Genomic DNA, 19,584 nt, shown 5'->3' with positions numbered 1-19,584 from the left:
TTAATTTTAAAAAAGATCCATACAAAGTTGGGTGAGCGATCCACTCTTGATTTGGCTCAGGTCATGATCCTGTTGACCTGAGGGTTTGGGATTGAGCCCTGCGTCAGGCCCTATGCTCAGCATGGAGCCTGCTTACAATTCTCTCTCTCTTTCTCTTTCTCTCTGTCCCTGTCTTCCTCTGCCCCTCTCCCCTGCTCACGCTCTCTCTCTCAAAGAAAAACAAAAAAGCAAAGGCCACCATCATGAATGCCAGAAAGAAACATCTCAAAATAAACAGCATACTAGCATGCAAGTAGTAAAGTCTCAGACCTTGTAGATGTAATTTTCATTTTCCTAAAGACTAATGATGTTGAGTATCAGTTTATGCTATTCATGTATCTTTTTGATACAGTGTCTTTTTGAGTAGTTTTCCCATTTTTATTGTTTTATTTGTTACTGTTAACATTTTAAGTGTTCTTTATATGTTCTGGACACAGGTCCTTCATCAGATATGTGACTTGCAAATATTTTCTCTCAATCTATAGGCTTCTCTTTAAATTCTCTTAACAGTGTCTTTCAAAGAACAAAGTTTTTAATTTTGGGAAGTTGGATTCATCATTTTCCTTTTATGGATTGTGTTCTATTTGTCTTATAAAGCCATGCACATATATTGCTGTGATCAAAAACAATTCTAAAAACCTAAAACATGAGTTTCACTTTAGAGACAGAAATTTCTCTCCAAGGGACAACACTACTTCGTTTGTCAAAGTTCAAAACAGAATTCTCAGGTCTTCAATATACTATTTTCTATTTTTCTGCTATTAATGTACCAATTTTGTCAACTATCATTTTGCCTTTCATTTAATCCCCAAATGTTAAGAGTTACAGTAAATGTTGAGCTGAAAAGTATATGTTCTGTTATTGTGGTAGTTTTTTGTTTGTCTTTACTAATTTGTATTTGGACAAACCATCTCTTAAGTACATTCAGTTTTTATGCAGGCCCTTAAACAATGTGCTGGAACAGGCAGAGTATAGTAGACCTGTTAAAATCTATGCCATGTTAAAGGGCTATTAAAAAATAGTCTGGGAGCGCCTGGGTGGCTCAGTCGGTTGAGCGGCCGACTTCCGCTCAGGTTATGATCTCACGGTCCGTGAGTTCGATCCCCGCGTCGGGCGCTGTGCTGACAGCTCGGAGCCTGGAGCCTGTTTCAGATTCTGTGTCTCCCTCTCTCTGACCCTCCCCCATTCATGCTCTGTCTCTCTCTGTCTCAAAAATAAATAAACGTTAAAAAAAAAAAATTAAAAAAAATTAAAAAAAAATAGTCTGAATTATATTGTATCCTTAGAAACAATCAGGGAGGGGGAAAAAAACCCTCCAAATTTTAGATTATTCTTTTTGGTACCCAAAGATCATCTAGTTCAACCCAAACAGTTTACAGGTAAAGAAACTGAGGCTAAAAGGTTTAAGTGACTTGGCCAAATTCAGTCATGTGGTTAATGGAAGAACAGAGACTTTTATTGTGAGAGGCTGTGTTGAGCTGAAATTTCCACCATTCTCTTGCTGTGTTGTTAGACATTTAAACAGCTTTTTAAAAACTTCTTTTGTAAATAGAAGAGGAACTCAGATTATAGCTTAAAAAATGAGTTTGTAGGTAGATAAAAATAAATTATCACTATTACCTAGTACACAAATGGTTCTGAAAGACCTGAAAGTATTTCTTTAGTATATTAAAAATCCTGTTTTCTAGGTAAGAATATCTGTGAAATGGATTGGAATATCTATGTCTGATTTACCCCATAACTTTAAATCTGGGCAGGTTTTAGTCTTCAAATATTTGGGCCAAGCTACAAGAGGTTGTAAAACTTTAAGAAATGCTAAGTTTAGGGGCACCTGGCTGGCTCAGTCAGTAGAGCATGTGACTCTTAGGGTTGTGAGTTCAAACCCCATGTTGGGCATGGAGCTTACTTAAAAAAAGAAAAAAAAGGAGCGCCTGGGTGGCGCAGTCGGTTAAGCGTCCGACTTCAGCCAGGTCACGATCTCGCGGTCCGTGAGTTCGAGCCCCGCGTCAGGCTCTGGGCTGATGGCTCGGAGCCTGGAGCCTGTTTCCGATTCTGTGTCTCCCTCTCTCTCTGCCCCTCCCCCGTTCATGCTCTGTCTCTCTCTGTCCCAAAAATAAATAAAAAACATTAAAAAAAAATAATAATAAAAAAAAAAAAAGAAAAAAAAAGAAATACTAAGTTTAAGTTGCTTGCTTGTGATGGCTTTATTTTGAGAAATAATAGCACATTTGAGTGTCTATCACTATGTGATTTTATTTTGATACAGTAATTACTCAAAAATATTTTGGACAGTAAACATTGGAAAAACTTAATCACTTTTACTTGAGCCAGAAAACAGTCTTTTCTTGGGTAGAGTACTTAGGCGTTACATTATAAGTAGGTTATCATTTGAATCTTTATACTACTTTCCTTCCTTTTATTTTTTTAAAATTTATGAGAAAGAGCACAAGCAGGGGAGGGGCAGAGAGAGAGAGAGGGAGACACAGAACCTGAAGCAGCCTCCAGGGTCCAAGCTGTCAGTGCATAGCCCAACCCAGGGCTCAAGCTCACGAATTGTAAGATCATGATCTGAGCCAAAGTTGGACACTTAACTGACTGAGCCACCCAGGGGCCCCTCTATACTACTTTCAAGTACTGTTTTAAAATAGGAACCAGAAAGAAATGTTAGAATTAACCATTGGAATATCTGGATTCATCTTTTTCCCCTTTGACAGGCCCTCTGGTGATGTTCTTGAGACATTCAATTTTTTAGAAAATGCTGATGACAGTGATGAAGAAGAGGAAAATGACATGATTGAAGGCATCCCAGAAGGAAAAGATAAACATCGGATGAATAAACACAAAGTAGGAACTCATTTTTTAATTTTTATTAGCTAATACATACACTGTGGCTGTGGGAGGGCAAGTCCTGATCCCTCAAAAGCCAGAGGTGGGCCATCTGCTCTGACTCTCCCTCACAGCAGGGCTTTCATTCTGCACAAGCAGATTCAGAACTACTCACCCTTGTTTCTCTCTGTATGCCTGGCTTCCCAGGAGCCTGCAGCTGAGATGCCCAAGTGAGGATGGGTCAGTTAGTTGCAAATTCCCAAAGCTTCCTAGGAGAGCCTGGAGATGTGGAGGTGGGGCCTCAAGAAGGGGTGGCTCCCCAATCCGATATGGACGTCGCCCTCAGCCCTGGGTGGAACAAGATTATAAACACTGTATTGTCACAGTGTTTTTGCACTTTTCAGATGTTCTAGATAGTACATATTGTATCTTGGTAGTACATATTACTTTGTTTACGTATTTGAGATACAGAAAGGCTAAAAACTTGAGAATATATATTTGGAATACAACATTAAGGAGCTTTACATGTCAGTGTGCACTCCACTGGGTCATCAGTCCTGGTACCTACCTGATACAGTGTCTATGTTTGCTACTTTATTTTCCCAATTTGATACACACCTTATGATGTTTTGGTATTTTGAGATGAACTCTGAGGACAAAGCTGTACCATAACACAGGATGTCAGTTGTTGGTGTGACTGGACGTACTTGCATCAATAAAAGAACATGTTGCTCCCCTTGGAAAAAAAAAAATCTATTCTATTTGGAATAGAAATTTTCAAGATGTCTTAAGTTACATTAGAGTGATTGATCATTTTTTATTTTATCATATCACATGCAAGTTTTATATATAGTCGGCTGTTACTATTACCCACATGTAGTAGAAATTATTATTTGGTGTATCATTCACTAACTAGCCATAAAGGGTCTGTTTTTATAGAGCTAGTGGTGGTTTGAAACTTTAAAAAAAAATAACCAGGAACCCTCTCTCCACTGCTGCTACAGTTAATAGTCACTGCTGAAGTCTGACTCTTCATGTGCAGTAAAACACATGATAAATTAACTCAAGTTACAGTGGGGATACTCCCACTCTGGATGAGGGAGTAAACTATGGATTGTAAATATGTGTGTTCACATTCTTGTTTTTTGGTAAAGATTAATAAAAATTTACTTTTGCTTGTAACCTAGGAAACTGGATTATCTATTTGATCAGTGATGTGATTTACCTATAAATATAAGCAAATTAGATGATCCATTTTTGAATTATCATAGTAGTATATATTTTTTTAATGCTTATTTATTTTTGAGAGAGGGAGAGAGCATGAGCAGGGAAGGGGCAGAGGGAGAGAGAGAAAATCCCAAGCAGGCTTCACACTTAGAGAGCCTAGCACAGGGCTCTGTCTGAACTGTGAGACCTGAGCCTAAGTCAAGAGTCAGACACTTAATTGACTGAGCCACCCAGTCACCCTGAGAATACTTCAAGTATGTTAAAAAAAAAAAAAAAAAAGTGGATAGGTTAAGTTTTGGTTCCTTGGGATATTAAGTAATGTGGGGAAAATGCCAGCTTTCCTCAAAAAAAGTTGCCACGCTGTAATTGCAGTTCTCAGTGTTTCTGTCACATTTCATGTGTGTAACACGGGTGAATAGAGATTTTGATCCTTTCCCTTTTTTCATTTTGTTTGTTTTTTTCCCCCTGGGATGCATAGCACTGTTATTATCACAGCTATTGACCTAAGATCAGTTAATATCCTTCTTAGCTATGCCATATCCCTGTGAATAATAGAATCTGTAGGCACTTCTCAGTGAGTGAAATCAGTTCAACACAGTGTATCAGAATATAAGTGATTGCATGAGTCTATAAATAGGGTAATTGTGAATCTTATAATTAAAGAATTTAAATATTCTTGCTTAGTATTTTAACGATTTTGTACTACCACATTACTTGCATCGCATCTTAACAGTAATCTTCACATGGTGCTGTTAACCATTTATATAGGGTACAATCTATGATTGGTGAACTACATGGAAAAACTAAAATTTTGTGTAAGTAATTTAAAAATGGGAGTATAAATATAAAGTTAATGGTGTTACTCATATGTGGAATTTGAGAAACTTAACAAGACCATGGGGGGGAAGGAAAGGGAGAAAAGTAGTTACAAACAGAGAGGGAGGGAGGCAAACCATAAGAGACTCTTAAATACAGAGAACAAACTGAGCGTTGATGGGTAGGGAGGGGAATGGGTGATGGGCATTGAGGAGGGCACTTGTTGGAATGAGCACTGGGTGTTGTATGGAAGCGATGAATCACGGGAATCTACCCCCAAAACCAAGAGCACACTGTACATACTGTATGTTAGCCAATTTGACAATAAATTATATTAAAAAAATAAAGTTAATGCTGTTAAAAACATATAAAGGACCCCTTTAAAATCTAGGATAAAAATAATTTTTGGCTTATGTTCCATTTACAGATAGGTAATGAAGGTTTAGCTGCTGACCTAACTGATGATCCTGATACTGAGGAAGCACTGAAAGAATTTGATTTTTTAGTGACTGCTGAAGATGGTGAAGGAGCTGGAGAAGCACGGAGTTCAGGGGATGGCACAGAATGGGGTAAGTTGATAAAAAAAAATATGGGGGTGGGATAATATCTAGCCCTTAAAGATATATTGCTATTAAATATTATATGTGGAATGTGAGTATTTAAATGTATGGTAGCAGTTAAGCAAGAGCAAGGAGAAGTGGTAGTGAATAATTTCAGGGTGTTCTGCACCAATTTATTTAGGTTTGGTGACAAAATTATGTTTAATATATACTTTTTGGTAGATTTTGATTTTTGAAGCTTATTGATTTAAAGGTGAAATAAATTCATTTCCTTTCTTTTTAGCAGATTAAAAAAAACCATGCATGTATATACTTTTAAACATTCCCATCATTTAATTTGGCAATGTATCTAGGTTTAAAGAAGACTTAACTCTTTTTGTTATGCCTATATAATATTATCTGACTTATTACTAGAAAGTAATAAAGCTACTAATCCTTAATTATAGCTTTGTGTTGAACAAGGTTTAGTGAAGGTATTAAACTTTATTACATACAATATTTAGTATGCATATATTAGGGCCTAGCCTTTGGGAATGATATGTAATGCTAATAATAATTCAGCCATAACTGAAAGAAAAGATTTCTATTTATACAGGGTTGAAAACCTCATTAGAAAGTAAAATAAAAGTGTAAAAATTATATTAAGATAATAACCTGAGGTCCAGTATGTTGTTCATTTAATCAGCTTTTAATACAAGCATGTTATCTGGCAGGTAGAACACACATTGTGTTTACAGAGCTTTATTGGAAAAGGTTACTGTGTACGTTAACGCATATTTCAGTCAAACACCAAAGTTGCTTAGCTATTTGCAGGAGGAATTAGCACTAAATACTTAAAAACTACTTTGGTGATGGGAAACACATTATTAAAAATGTTGTATTTATATATTGAACCAATATTGCTAATAGAGGAAATAAAATTTCATAGGTAAGATAATTGTTAACTATCCAGATAACAATTTCAAGCGCTTAAAAATCTGGATTTTGTTGCCAGCTTTCTTACTGTTTATAATTCTCAAGCATTGTTTCAGACCTTCACTTACCTCTTCTTCTAAGTGGGAAGAGAAGAGGCACATTAGTTGAAAATAAGAAAAAACTTCAGAATTACTTTATAGTCTTTGATTATACATTTCTGTACTTACTTGAAAATAGCTATATTCTAGTTTACTTTTCTTAAGAATTAGCCTTGCTCAGGAGACATGGTAAAAGTATTAAAGTTTTTGTTAAGCTTCTTTGTGCAACCCATTCAAGTGTTGGAGATACCTTTTTTTTTTTTTTTTCCTAGTAGTTTCTAAAGTACTGGGGTTTTTTCGCAGGTTATTTTATAATTATATAAATACGTTTATATTATATATATATAATTATTTTATAACATGTATATTTCAGGTTTAGAACCCACAGACACATGAAGAAGAAATTAAAAATTACCTATAATACCACTATGTAGAGAGAATCATGGTTAACATTTATATATGTATATTTATCTTTATTTAACAAAGGATTTTGCTGAGTGTTGATTTATAACCCACACTTTTCACTTAATAAATTGTTCTTCTGCAACAGCAGTTTTAATAGCTTCATAATATTTTGTCAATATGTTCAATTATTTAATTGGGGTTTTACTGAGGAATATTTAGATTATTTTCATTAAAGATAACAATCAGTTTTCGAAGATCTGTATAGCTAAATCTTGGCACATCATCATTCCTGCTTTCTTCACCTAAAATTGCTGGAAGTTTATTAGTCAAAAACATACAAAAATTTGGGGAATTTAATTTGTATAAAATGGCATTATTTCTTTAATAATGAAGTACCATATTGTTTACAGTTGATGGTCCTTCTTTCCAAAGACTTTTGCAGTTTGAGGAGCAGGCCTAAATAGTGAATGATAACTATAAAATGTTATTTACTTTTACTATTAATATTTGAGTGACCTGAATCTCTGTGTAAATGGAAGTAACTGAAAGTTTCTTCCTTACAGATGAGACTGAAACATCTTTAAAACATTTTAAGTTCTTTAGAAGGAAAAGAACAAGGCAGTTTCTTTCCTTAACAAATGAAAACTGTCAAAGGATCTTTGCAGTGTTTCTGAATTTATCTTTTCTACTCAACAGGTTTTATATTCAGTTTTTCTAAAACAAAGAGGATGGATATACAGACATAACGTTTATTTAACTCATTTGCTTAAATTTGAATTTACTTAAATGGGAAGGTGGTGGTTTTGAGATTTAAATTATTGGGTAAAGGCAATTTTTTGGTATTTTTTTGGTTTGTTTTTAATAAGTAATGTATCCTAATGAAACATAACCCAATACATACCCACAGTGGATAATATGTTACTTTGTATGTCAGAAATCTCAGATATATCAAATTTTGAAACCTTTTATCATGTAAAACTGCTGCTTTTAAGAGAGCTTTTAAATCCTGTTTTTTTCTCTTACCTACATTTTTGGTCTGAGTTTAATTTTGGTAGTTTTTAGTTTTTCTCTTAATCAAAAATGTTAGTGGGCTTTCTAAATTTGCTGTTTCTCTCATGGAGACTCGGCATTTTGAGCATGTTTGGTTTTTTTTTCCTCCAACTTGAAACTGTGATTTGTGGAAATGTATAGACTACAAAAAAAATAATTAGTATCTGAATGTTTATATTTAAATATAATAGATAATTAAAGTATTGAATATATGCATAAAGTTGGTTATATTTTTATGTTACATTAAGTAGATTTATATAATTCCTCTACTTTGATAGTTAGCATTACCATAGAAGAATTTTATGTTTTTGTGGTTTTGAGTTGTTATGGGTCATTTTTTTGTGTGTGCATATTTGTGTTTCCTTTTAAACAAAAAAGTTCCCGTAACTGATCCAACCTCATTTCTTGGTATTTTTCCCCCCTAGATTTTTAAAAAACAGAATTAATATGTAGAAGATTATGCTGCCTCTTCCTTTTTGCTCTTAACTATTTCTTAAAAGCAATATCAAATCAGCTGTTACTTACCAGGCAAGTTTCAGGATGTTTTCTGAGCACATATGCATTCACCAACCTGTTCGTTGCACTGCCTTGAGTTAACCTTTGTTTTCTAGACTTTAGGTTATCTTGCAAGTAATACTTGTTTTTTTCCTTAGGCTTATCCGTTTATTTTCTTTTGCTTTTTTACTCCAGTACCCTTTGCTACTTTAATTACAGTTACTCACAGCTTTATTTTTTCTACAGAGGTCTTTGAAAAACTGGCTATCTTAACAAAATTTTAGATCCTGTGGAATTACCACTTAAGATTTTTTTTTTTTTGTTTGCTTCTGTAGGTTTAAAATGTGTCCATTTGGCTTACTTTAAGTGGTCATTTTTAAAAGTAATTAATTGCTTCATTAAGATGAGTGCAAATGATTAATTCTTCATATCACTTTTTTTTTTTTTTGGAGTCTTCAGTAAGTGCACAGAAGGACTTCTCATACAGCACAGTTTTCTGTAAACTTCATGATTAGAGTACATGAAAAGTGAATTTTCTGTTTAAATCAGTATTACTACATTATTACAAACAGTATTAAAATTTGCAGATTTGACAAATAATCTTACGTGTAAATTTCAGTCTCGAGCAACCTACTTTTAAGTAATTCAAGTTGGCAAATTAACTTAAAGTTTTGGATTAATCTTTTTATATACTGACTACCTAAGATTATAGGTATATCCATAAGGGAGAAAGTGATAATAATTGTAGTAGGAAAGGCCCAAGGTACAGTAAGTAATTGAATTTGTATGTGTCATTCAAATAGAGTTTCTTTTACTTACTAGATATAGCAATCTATAAAAGGGGAGGAAAAAGGCTATTTAATGTCCACTGAATATGGATTAAGTCAGTGAGGCCCAGGCAGTTTATAAGACTTGTGAGCTAAAATAATGAGTTACCAAAAATGTAACAAGTGTTTTTTCCCTAAAATCTTACTATTTTGTCAGTCTTGATTGACTTAGCCTATATGTTTTGGTATAATTTTTATTTAGTGACATGCTTATATAAATTCCTGGTTGTTACTCTTTTACAGAGTGTTAAACTTCCTAATAACGTGGCTGTTTTAGAACTAAACACATGAAGGAAAAGCCCATAATACTTAAAAGGAATTCTAATAGACTTACGTTTATTCTGCTTCTTTTTAATGCTGTTTTTCTTCTAGATTACCATAGAGTAAAATTTTTGCAGGCACAAGTATCTACTTAAAATAAATACAGATTTGTGATTCAGCTAAAATAGCTGAAGTTTCATCTTTAGCAGATGTACAGCAATGTATGTTTTCACTTTTCCATGCTTGTCACTGCTTTTATCTTACCCTAAAAAAAATCAGCCCTAAAAAAATTCTTCAGTGGAATTTGAGTTTTGTTTTTTTGTTTTTTTTTGCTAATCTTAGTTGTAGACCAATGGAAGAAGGTAATGAGATATGGAACTATTTGGGTGGGGTGGGGGCCAAGGTGGGCTTCTCTGAATGCTTTGTATGTATTATTTGAGACATTGTATTTTGGAACTATATGTATGTATTATATTGGACTAGAATGCCTCTCCATTAGTATAGTTATCCCGTGCATGCAGAATCAGTGTGACAGAAGGTGCATGAGTATTTTCATCAATAAAATGGCACTGACCTTTCCAGCTTGCACTCTTATGAATAGTTCGCATGTAATTCATTCATTTGCTTTTATGATGCTGGCTGAATAATTTTTATTAACATTTTTATAAAGATGCAGTGATCTATTTTGTATAATGTTAGTTTTCTAATATAAGTCCATTGAATATCAGTCATTGAAAGAATAATAACCTTCAAATTTGTGATTCATAGAAATGAAGCACCATTTAACTGTTAGTATTAACTGTATAGAAACTTGTGAGATGGGCTTTTAGAGTTTGAGCTGTGAATACCAAAACTGAAACTGCACCTTTAAAGTATTTTGGGTATATGCTGTTAGTACATTTTTATTATGATTATGTAAAGCTATAACAGTTAACTGCCAACAGCTTGCATTGCCAACTGCTGATTTTTTTTCTTTTAATAATATGCTGCATGTAGATAAAGATGACCTCTCCCCACCTACTGAGGTTTGGGATGTAGACCAGGGGCTAATAAGTAAACTGAAGGAACAGTACAAGAAGGAACGAAAGGGGAAGAAAGGGGTGAAGAGTAAGTGCAGATTCTATTATAATTTTTGTATACCAATCTTTGAGAAAAAAAAATTCTTCAACTCTGTGTTTTTTTTGTTTTTGTGTACTGGGCAACTAACTTTAAATTTTGTTGTATAATTAAAATTTATTTGAATATAATTTAGGATGTGTTATTAAATGCAAAATCATTTCAAATATGTTATTGAGGATGAAGGAAAGATTTCAAGGAAGGGTTTTTTGTTTTTGTTTTTTTAAGCTTTAAAAAGTTTACCAAATTGTAAGGAGTATTGGCCTTGGAATTAAAAGTAATAAAAATTTGTTCAGAAGGGAGAAAGTATAAATTTCCTTATTTTTTTAAGTAGGATGTTACAGCTGTAATCAGCTCGTATCTAGGTTACATCTTTTAGTTTGGGAATCCTTAAATTTAGTAAATTCAAAAGACCTTTCCATTGTTACTGCTTTCTGGCCTTAATCCAACAGCAAACCAGGACGCAGCAGAAAAATCTCTCAGGTAATATTTTCTTGACTTCTGTAGCAGAAGGCCACAAGAAAGGTTTGTTTGGTCAGTGAGTGAGGAACATTTGGTACCTCATAGTATTTTTCACTGTATTGTGTCCAACCACTGTACTATAAAAGTATAAATTTAGCTACAGCACCTCTCAAAGAAATCATTCATTTCCATTTTGTGAATCAAACTTTAAGAACAGCCACATGAACGACATCTTCAGACCTTTGAGTATTAAATGAAGACACTTGAAACTTATTTTGGGGAAACTTTTTTGACTATGTCAAGGACAAAGTGAATAGCAAAGACTAAAACCATATAGGCATTCTGTCATATTCCTTTCTGTGGAACAGATAGATTAGTTTATAAAATAGCGAGTGTAGTGGAAATGGGTATAAGTTTTTTTCAGTAAAACTCTTTTAAATGGTTTAATTTATTGTGGAAGCTAATAAATGTGTTTTGGGGACTTTATCTGTTACACAATTTTCTTTTATAACATTATGCTAATTTGTTATGCATGTGAATGAAAACTGTTCTATAAGAAGTTTCAGATTATTCAGTGAACTGCTTTTTGTATTTAAATAATTTAGTGCTGGGCAGGGGCTGTGTTCAGCTCTAACATCACTTGCCTATATAATTTAAGCATGTGTAGTATGAAATACTTTTCACATGACGACTATTGTAATACAGACACCATGACATTAGAATTTTGGGATTTAGGTCTTTTTTTTAATGAAATGAAGTAGTTTAATATTAGATTACTTATTTAATGTATGTTATTCATGAACTGACTCATCTGCTGAAGGTTTCTTTCCAAAATGTTAGATAATGTTGCTTTAATTTAAAATAAATACATTTTTTTTCCCTGCTGTCATTAGATCTATACCTTTTTCAGGTTTAGAAAGAAGATAGAAGTTAATTTAAGGTCTCTTTTAGTTGTAGGCTTTAACTGTTTCTAAAAAATGGTTTTATGGTTTTAAAATATGTTTACTTATTTAAGAAGTATTAGAAACAAATGAACTGAAACTAAAATTCAAAACCCCCATAAAATTTTAATTTAATTAACTTTTAAAACTAGGATATATTATGAACAGTTTTGTTATTTGTCTATGTAGTTGACACTTCATAGAAGACATCATTTCATGTCAGTAAATGTTCCCGCTGTATAACATGTTTTCATTTGTTTTTTAACCAAAAAAAAGTACCCTGTTGTCAAATATAAGATTGGAGAACTATGTGAAGTAGACAAAAGGGGGTTGCTGTGATTAAATCAGGAGCTGGGACCCACAGAGCCATCATGCCTGAGGCTCTCATGTCTCAATACTGTTTCATTATCTAGATATGTGCTGTATTATTTAGCCAGGTCCTTTTAATTTTGATTTTATGTTGTTTTTTTCAAAAAAGGAACTTTGTTTATATAACCATAAAAATAACACATGATTGTTATTCAGACAGTATAAGAAGTATAATATATAGAAATAAAAAGAAAAAAATGAAAAACACCCGCAGACTTATTACCTAGAGATTAATATTTAGCAATCTATCTTTCCATGTTTTTCTAAGTATCTTTTTTTTTCATTTTTCAACAAGAATATCATTAAATTGTTTTTAAGTCATTTTTTCTTAATGCTTCACAGTCCTGTGAATGAAATACAATTTTAGTGGTTCCATAGTATTGTATTTTGTAGATTTAACCTGGCATCCATTAGTTAGACCTTCAGATTATTTCTCATTTTTAATGTTTTTATAAATGTCAAGTTACCTATATAAAGAGAAAGATATAAAGGTGAGGTTTCCAGCAAAATGTCTTAGTAACGAATTAGGAGATAATGTGTTTGTTTTTGCACTTTTCTGTGAATTTAAATTAAATCTTTTTGTTCTTGAATGTAGAGTTCAATGTGAGCATATTGGCTCTGAATCCCTGATATGAAGATAAAACTTAATGGGGGGAAAAAAAACTCCTTTTTATTTATTTTTTTAATGTTTATTGATTTTTGAAAGAGAGAGACAGTGTGAGCTGGGTAGGGGAAGAGAGGGAGGGAGACACAGAATCTGAAGCAGACTCCAGGCTCTGAGTTGTCAGCACAGAGACCAGTGCGGGGCTCGAACTCAGGAACTGTGAGATCATGACCTGAGCCAAAGTCAGACACTTAACCAACTAGGCTCCCCTACTTTTTAAATTGATGTATCATAACTTCTAATGTCTTAATCTAGGTAGATCATCATATGAATACAAAGATTAATTTTATGTGCAAAGGATAATTCATGAATTTTCTTATTCTTTTTAGCTATCTTTGTTGGATTTTATTCTGCTATTTTATCAGATATAGCTTTGTAAAAGGTAGAATAATTCATAAACTGAAATCTTTTGACTTCTTTATTTCCTTTATCCCAAAATGTGAGTGAATTAGACCCACTGGACCATAGCACTACGTTTCTACAGATTTTTAGAGGGAAGAAAATTATTTGCTAATTTTAGCACATACATTCAGCAGATGTAATCCAACCTAAATGCTTTTTTTTTAATGGAAAAAAAAAAAGGTGAGCGTATAAACTTTTTAACTTTGTAAAAAGATTCAACCATGATTTGACTCTTAATTGGAAAGAATTCTAAAATCCAAAGCTAAGAAACGAATGCGTGTCTTCTAACTTGTCTACTCCACTCTACCCTTTTCTTTCCACCTGAGGCAAAAGAAAATGACTTAAAAGTGACAGTTTTGCCTTAGATTGTAGATATAATTCAGTATTAATTTCATGTCATGCTAAGTGAGATATACTTAGGAGATACACTTTATCTGTTAATACTTTTTTTTAATAAAAAATTTTTTTTAATGTTTATTTATCTTTGAGAGAGAGAGAGAGAGAGAGCATGAATGGGGAGGGGCAGAGAGGGAGACAAAGAATCTGAAACAGGCTCCAGGCTCTAGGCTCTGAGCTGTCAGTACAGAGCCTGACGGAGGCTCGAACTCACGGACAGTGTGATCATGACCTGAGCTGAAGTTGGATGTTCAACCGACTGAGCCACCCAGGCGCCCCTATCTGTTAATACTTCTAAAAGCAAAGATCATGAAACTAAAGAGACTTGATGCAGTTATTTTGCTCTCTGACTTCCTAAGTGTTAAGCTTCCTTTTCTTTTTAACTTTTTATTTTGACATAATTTAATACTTAAGGGAAAGTGCTATTCCAAGAAAAGTGCAAAGAATTCCATGTAATTTTCACCCAGGTTCCCCACATGTCAATATTTTACCACATTGCTTTATTCTTTCCTCTCTATAAATACATGCATTTATTATTATGAACAGTTCAGAAAACAGGTTGTAACCGTGCTGTTCCTTAAATGCTTTAACATGTTACCTGACCACAGAAACATTACCTAAGTGACCACATTGCAGTGATGAAAATCAGGAAATTAATTGATGTAGTACTGTTATCTGCCCTACAACTCAGTTTTCTTTTATTCTTTAGTAATTTCTTAAGTGTTCTATAATTGGCAAAGGGAGTCAAGGGGAAGGATCTAAATTAATTGTGTTAATATTTTGGTCTGGTATGATTTTTCTAGAAAAATTTTTGATGGTCTCCATTTTACTGTATTTCATACCTCAGTAAGAATGTGTAAGTAACAAAAATCAGAGTGTAGCATCTAGATTAAGTGTGAAGCATCTGAGGGGCACCTGGGTGGCTCAGTCGGTTAAGCATCTGACTTTAGCTCAGGTCATGATCTCACGGTTAGTGGGTTCAAGCTCTGCATCAGGCTCTGTGCTGACAGCTCATAGCCTGAAGCCTGCTTTGGATTCTGTATCTATCTATCTATCTATCTATCTATCTATCTCTCTCTCTCTCTCTCTCTCTCTCTCTCTCTCTCTCTCTGCCCTTCCCCTGCTTGTGTCTCTCTCTTAAAAATGAATAAACACTAAAAAATAAAAATTAAAAAAAGTGTGAAGCATCTGAAACCTTTATTTATAATATGAGGGAGGAGTTAAAAATCTTTTAAGATTTCCTTCGATTTTTGTCTTTTTCAACGTGGAAAGTTTAAATTGTGGATTATGGTGTATTTTCTTTTGATAGATGCTTTTATTCTATGCCCTTTTGTTACTCCTGTGCTATTTAAGACCTTTAAAATTGAAGCTTATTAAAATTATATTATTTCGTATCTTTTCTTCAAGCGATTTATAGGCTTTTCCCATTTCAAAGATTCACATTCTGAGAATACATATGTTTACAGTTCTGGTTCTTAGTGAATGAACTTAGTTTTCCTAATGAGTGTCATTTGTTCCAACTTTCTGGTCTTTTCAGTGTATAGAATATGATTTTCATTCCCCTTCTTTCCTAGTGTTAATTGAATTTCTGTACATCTTTTGATTTGATTGTCAGTACATTGGAAAAGGGAAGTCTTTATTTTTTTCAGTATTTTTATTTTTATTTATTTATTTAAAAAAAATTTTTTTTTTTTTTTAACGTTTATTTTTGAGACGGAGAGAGACAAAGCATGAACGGGGGAGGGTCAGAGAGAGGGAGACACAGAATCTGAAACAGGCTCCAGGCTCTGAGCTGTCAGCACAGAGCCCGACACGGGGCTCGAACTCACCGCGAGATCGTGACCCGAGCCGAAGTCGGCCGCTTAACCGACTGAGCCACCCAGGCGCCCCTTCAGTATTTTTAAAATATAAAATATAAGTGAGTGTCCCTGGATTGTTTTCTCATTTTCATTTTTTTTTACATTTCCTATGAGTGTTTGTCACTTGTTCTTCCAGATCCAAGATGACAAACCATCACCAGAAAATGTAATAATTTTGTCAAGTCTGAATTTTGTCCAAATATCTGTATTTTGAACATTTTATCATTTAAGGAGAAATTATTCATTTGCAACAATAACATTTTGTAAGTGTTTCAAAACAACTTGGCACACACTATGAAATATCTTTGATATTTAAGCTGATTCTGTCTAGGAGTATAGTATAAATTTGAAGAGCTCATAAAACAGTTCAGTATTCTCTTTTGCATCAAATCAGAGACAAAAAGCAGTTGTTTCATAGCAAAAGGGTGTGGTTGGTTTTATATTTCCTGCTTTAATTTCACATCTTTAAAACCAACCATTCACTTCATCAACTCAGATTTCTTTGTTTTCTGTCGTCCCCCCCCCCCCCCCGCCCCGACCCTGAGAAAATATCTCAACTAATTCATTTTGACAAGGGTCAGAAAGTATCAGATTGATACTCTTTAGAGCAGTACTCTTTTTAAAACTACAGAATCCCTTTGTGGCTAAACTAGTTGATTTTCCTTATAATTGTGATGTTATTTTTTTAAGATGATATTTTATCATGTGAAAACTTTATTCTAGCTAGAATAATAGAAAGTAAAACAGATCTAGTAAACATGATATAAATCCTTATTTAAAAATTTTATTTATTTATTAAAGAGAGAGAGCACGCGAGAGCCAGTGGGGGAGGGGTAGAGAAAGAGGGAGACACAGAATCTGAAGCAGGCTCCAGGCCCTGAGCTGTCAGCACAGAGCCCAGCCTGGGGCTTGAACTCACAAACCTTGAGATCATGACCTGAGTCGAAGTCAGATGCTTAACTGACTGAGCCACCCAGGTGCCCCAGCTAAATCCTTATTTTAAAATAAACTTAACTTTTCCAGATTGCCTACTAACGGTTGCTTTCACTTCAGAATATAAGTTTTGATAAACACAGGGTGCTTTTGAGAAAAGGAAAATGTTAGATTCAGTTAAAAAAAAAAAAGTACTGTTTTATTTAGAATAATACAATCTATAGAAAGGTAAATTTCACACGTCCTGAATATGTGTGATTGAGAATATGTATAGGTTTAAAAACACTAACACAGCAGTCATCAGTCCATAGTTTGGCTTACATGTGGCATAATTAGTATGTGTTTCATTGTCCTGTAATCTGTTTAGAGGATTGTGATTTGTATAGATTTGATGGCCATGGTTTAGGAGGTAGGTGGGTTGTTTTATAATTCATAGTAAAAAAATATGTTTTCCATGTTGTAAAGTTATTTTTCCTTCTGTGGAGTCCAATAGTAATTAAGAATCAGATTTTATTTAATAAATGCTTAATGAGTTTTCAATTAGGCCCTTGAATGTTTTTATAATGTGTATAGTATTGTTATACTAATACCTTTACAGTGTTCTCAATACTGCTAATTAGACTCAGATTTTTTACTTGAAATTGTATTTTGTTGCATTTATTATATTTAGGATCTCGGATATATTTAGAAAGAGAATGAAGACACATTAAATTTATATTTGAGGTGTATTCTACAAACTAGGGACTAAATAAGACTTATATCTGGTTATGAAATCTGCTTTGATCTTGTAGCAATTTTTGAGAAACTAGAATTAAAGCAGTGTTCTTACATCTTCTCCTGAACTTGGCACTATGCCACAAAAAGACTAATGTTTGTAGTAAAAAAAAAAAAAAAAAGTTATTACGTAATTTGGGTTCTTCAGTTTAAATAATAACTTTCATGTTATCTCCTAATTTCCTTTCCTTCCACATTTTTCAGTCTGTGTATTCAGGAAGATTATGACTTCACATCTGTAATAAAATCCTTTCTCATCTTTATTGTTTTTGACGTTCCCTTTCATGAAATTATCTGTAAGGTAATATCTAATAAAGTCAAATGTTATGGTACATACAAGTATAATAAGAATGAGCAGGGAAAGGTCAGCAAAGGCTTCATAGAGGAGATGGAACTGGTTTGAAAGAATGGGTAGAATTGTGATAGGTTGAAGTGCATGTTAGAGGATAGAACTTTGTGTGTGTGTGTGTGTGTGTGTGTGTGTGTGTGTCTAGGAAGTGTTTACACTTTCCTGAAGAATAGCTGAGGACAAAATATGGAAGAAATAAACTTTAGTGAATATTGATACATAGGGAAACTGCTTTGACTTGAAAATCAGGGAGATTGTTGTCATGGAGCATTAAAAGATAAATAAGATTGGATAGGAAAAATAGGAACAGATCATGAAGCACATGCAAGATGAAGGACAAGATTTCAGTTAGCTTTGATCCAAAGAATGTTGAAGTGCCACTGTGGTTTCTGAGTAAAGGGTGATAATTGTGATAATTTTAGAAAATTCATTTGGCTATGGTATGCAAATTTGATTAAAGATAAATGGAGCTGGGAGGTAGGAAAACTAATTAGGAAATCTATGGCAGTAATTGATAAGAGTGAAAGCTTTTATTAGAATAAAGTCAACAGAAAGAGGAGATTAATCTGAAGAATAATAAAGGAGAATTCTTTTTAAAAACAGCACCCCCACCCCATTTTAAAAGTTGAAGAAGAATTGTTAAAATGTAGTGTAGAAGTTTAGAAAAGAAACCAGACCAATGGTGGCGACATTCATAAATGGGAAAGTTACAAAGGAGAGCTATTTTGTGAGTAAGGATAACTAACTTTTTTTTAAATTATTAAACCTTTTTTTTTATTAAATCTTTTTTTGTTTGTTGTGTTTTTTACATTACAGTGTGTGTGGGGAGGGGCAGAGGGAAAATGAGACCATCCCAAGCAGTCTCCATGCATGCCCTGGGCATGGAGCCCTGGGGCTTGATCCCACAACCCTGGGATCAGGATCCTAGCCAAAATCAAGAGTCAGACGCTCAACTGACTGAGCCACCCAGGTGCCCCTGGATAACATTTTTTTTTTTTCATGTTGAATTTAATTGATGGTTAGACATCCAGTTGGCAGTTTTTCATTTATTAGAGAATTTGCACTCACTTCAGTGTCACAGAGAAAATCCTCATCTAAATCTCCATGGTAATTATCTTAGAAAATTGAGACTATTTGACATATTGCATACCTCCATCCAGGAGTAGAGATACTTTTTAAGAAGTTAGGGATTACTGTTAAGCCAATAAATGTGTAAGATTTCACCAATTTACATTAAGTGTTAATACCTCACTGCGTAGCATTCTGTTAGGGAGGGATAAACAGATGAATGATAATTCCTGTAGAGTTACTGATGCTCTTTTTAAAAAATTTTTTTTAATGTTTATTCATTTTTGAGAGAGAGTGTGACAGAGATGAGAGAGAAAATGAGCAGGGCAGGGGCAGAGAGAGGGGGAGACACAGAATCTTAAGCAAGCTCCAGGCTCTGAGCTGTCAGCACAGAGCCTGACTTGGGGCTCGAACTTAGCAACTATGAGATCATGACCTGAGCCAAAGTCAGAGCCTTAACTGACTGAGCCGCCCAGGTGCCCTTAGAGTTACTAGTATTTTAATACCCATAGTGAAATTTAATAATTTTACAGCTGTCCAGTCCATTAATGTAAATACAGGGTCATGATGTGTGACCTTGGGTTTGCCTGTTTTAATTGTTTTACTTGATATTAACTTATAATATTTTCTTTTGTTTTTCCAAATTATTTTTTTCTGACATTCTTGAAGCTATTTTCTTTCAAAATTATGAGAAACAGTTCTGTCATTTCTGAAGTTCAGAATTAAAAAGAT

The 19,584-nt window shown here is 33.8% G+C and overlaps 1 protein-coding gene across 5 annotated transcripts in view; it reads left to right on the top strand.

Annotated features, from left to right (window-relative positions):
• The window catches only part of STRN3 (striatin 3), a 106,937-nt gene that overhangs the window by 60,925 nt on the left and 26,428 nt on the right, over nucleotides 1-19,584 (top strand). For 3 of the 5 annotated variants that reach the window (XM_058738746.1, XM_058738749.1, XM_058738748.1), the window contains exons 6-8: nucleotides 2,754-2,883; nucleotides 5,336-5,477; nucleotides 10,516-10,626. In XM_058738746.1, coding sequence (XP_058594729.1) covers nucleotides 2,754-2,883; nucleotides 5,336-5,477; nucleotides 10,516-10,626 — 383 coding nt within the window. Of the gene's footprint in view, nucleotides 1-2,753; nucleotides 2,884-5,335; nucleotides 5,478-10,515; nucleotides 10,631-19,584 lie in introns of all 5 variants that reach the window. The other 2 variants (XM_058738750.1, XM_058738747.1) reach the window with 2 other exon arrangements.

Source organism: Neofelis nebulosa, chromosome 7 (assembly GCF_028018385.1).
Source record: "Neofelis nebulosa isolate mNeoNeb1 chromosome 7, mNeoNeb1.pri, whole genome shotgun sequence".
In the NCBI taxonomy this organism is placed as follows: Eukaryota; Metazoa; Chordata; class Mammalia; order Carnivora; family Felidae; genus Neofelis; species Neofelis nebulosa.
Note: the sequence above shows the minus strand (reverse complement) of the source record. Positions and strands in the feature narration are given on the sequence as shown.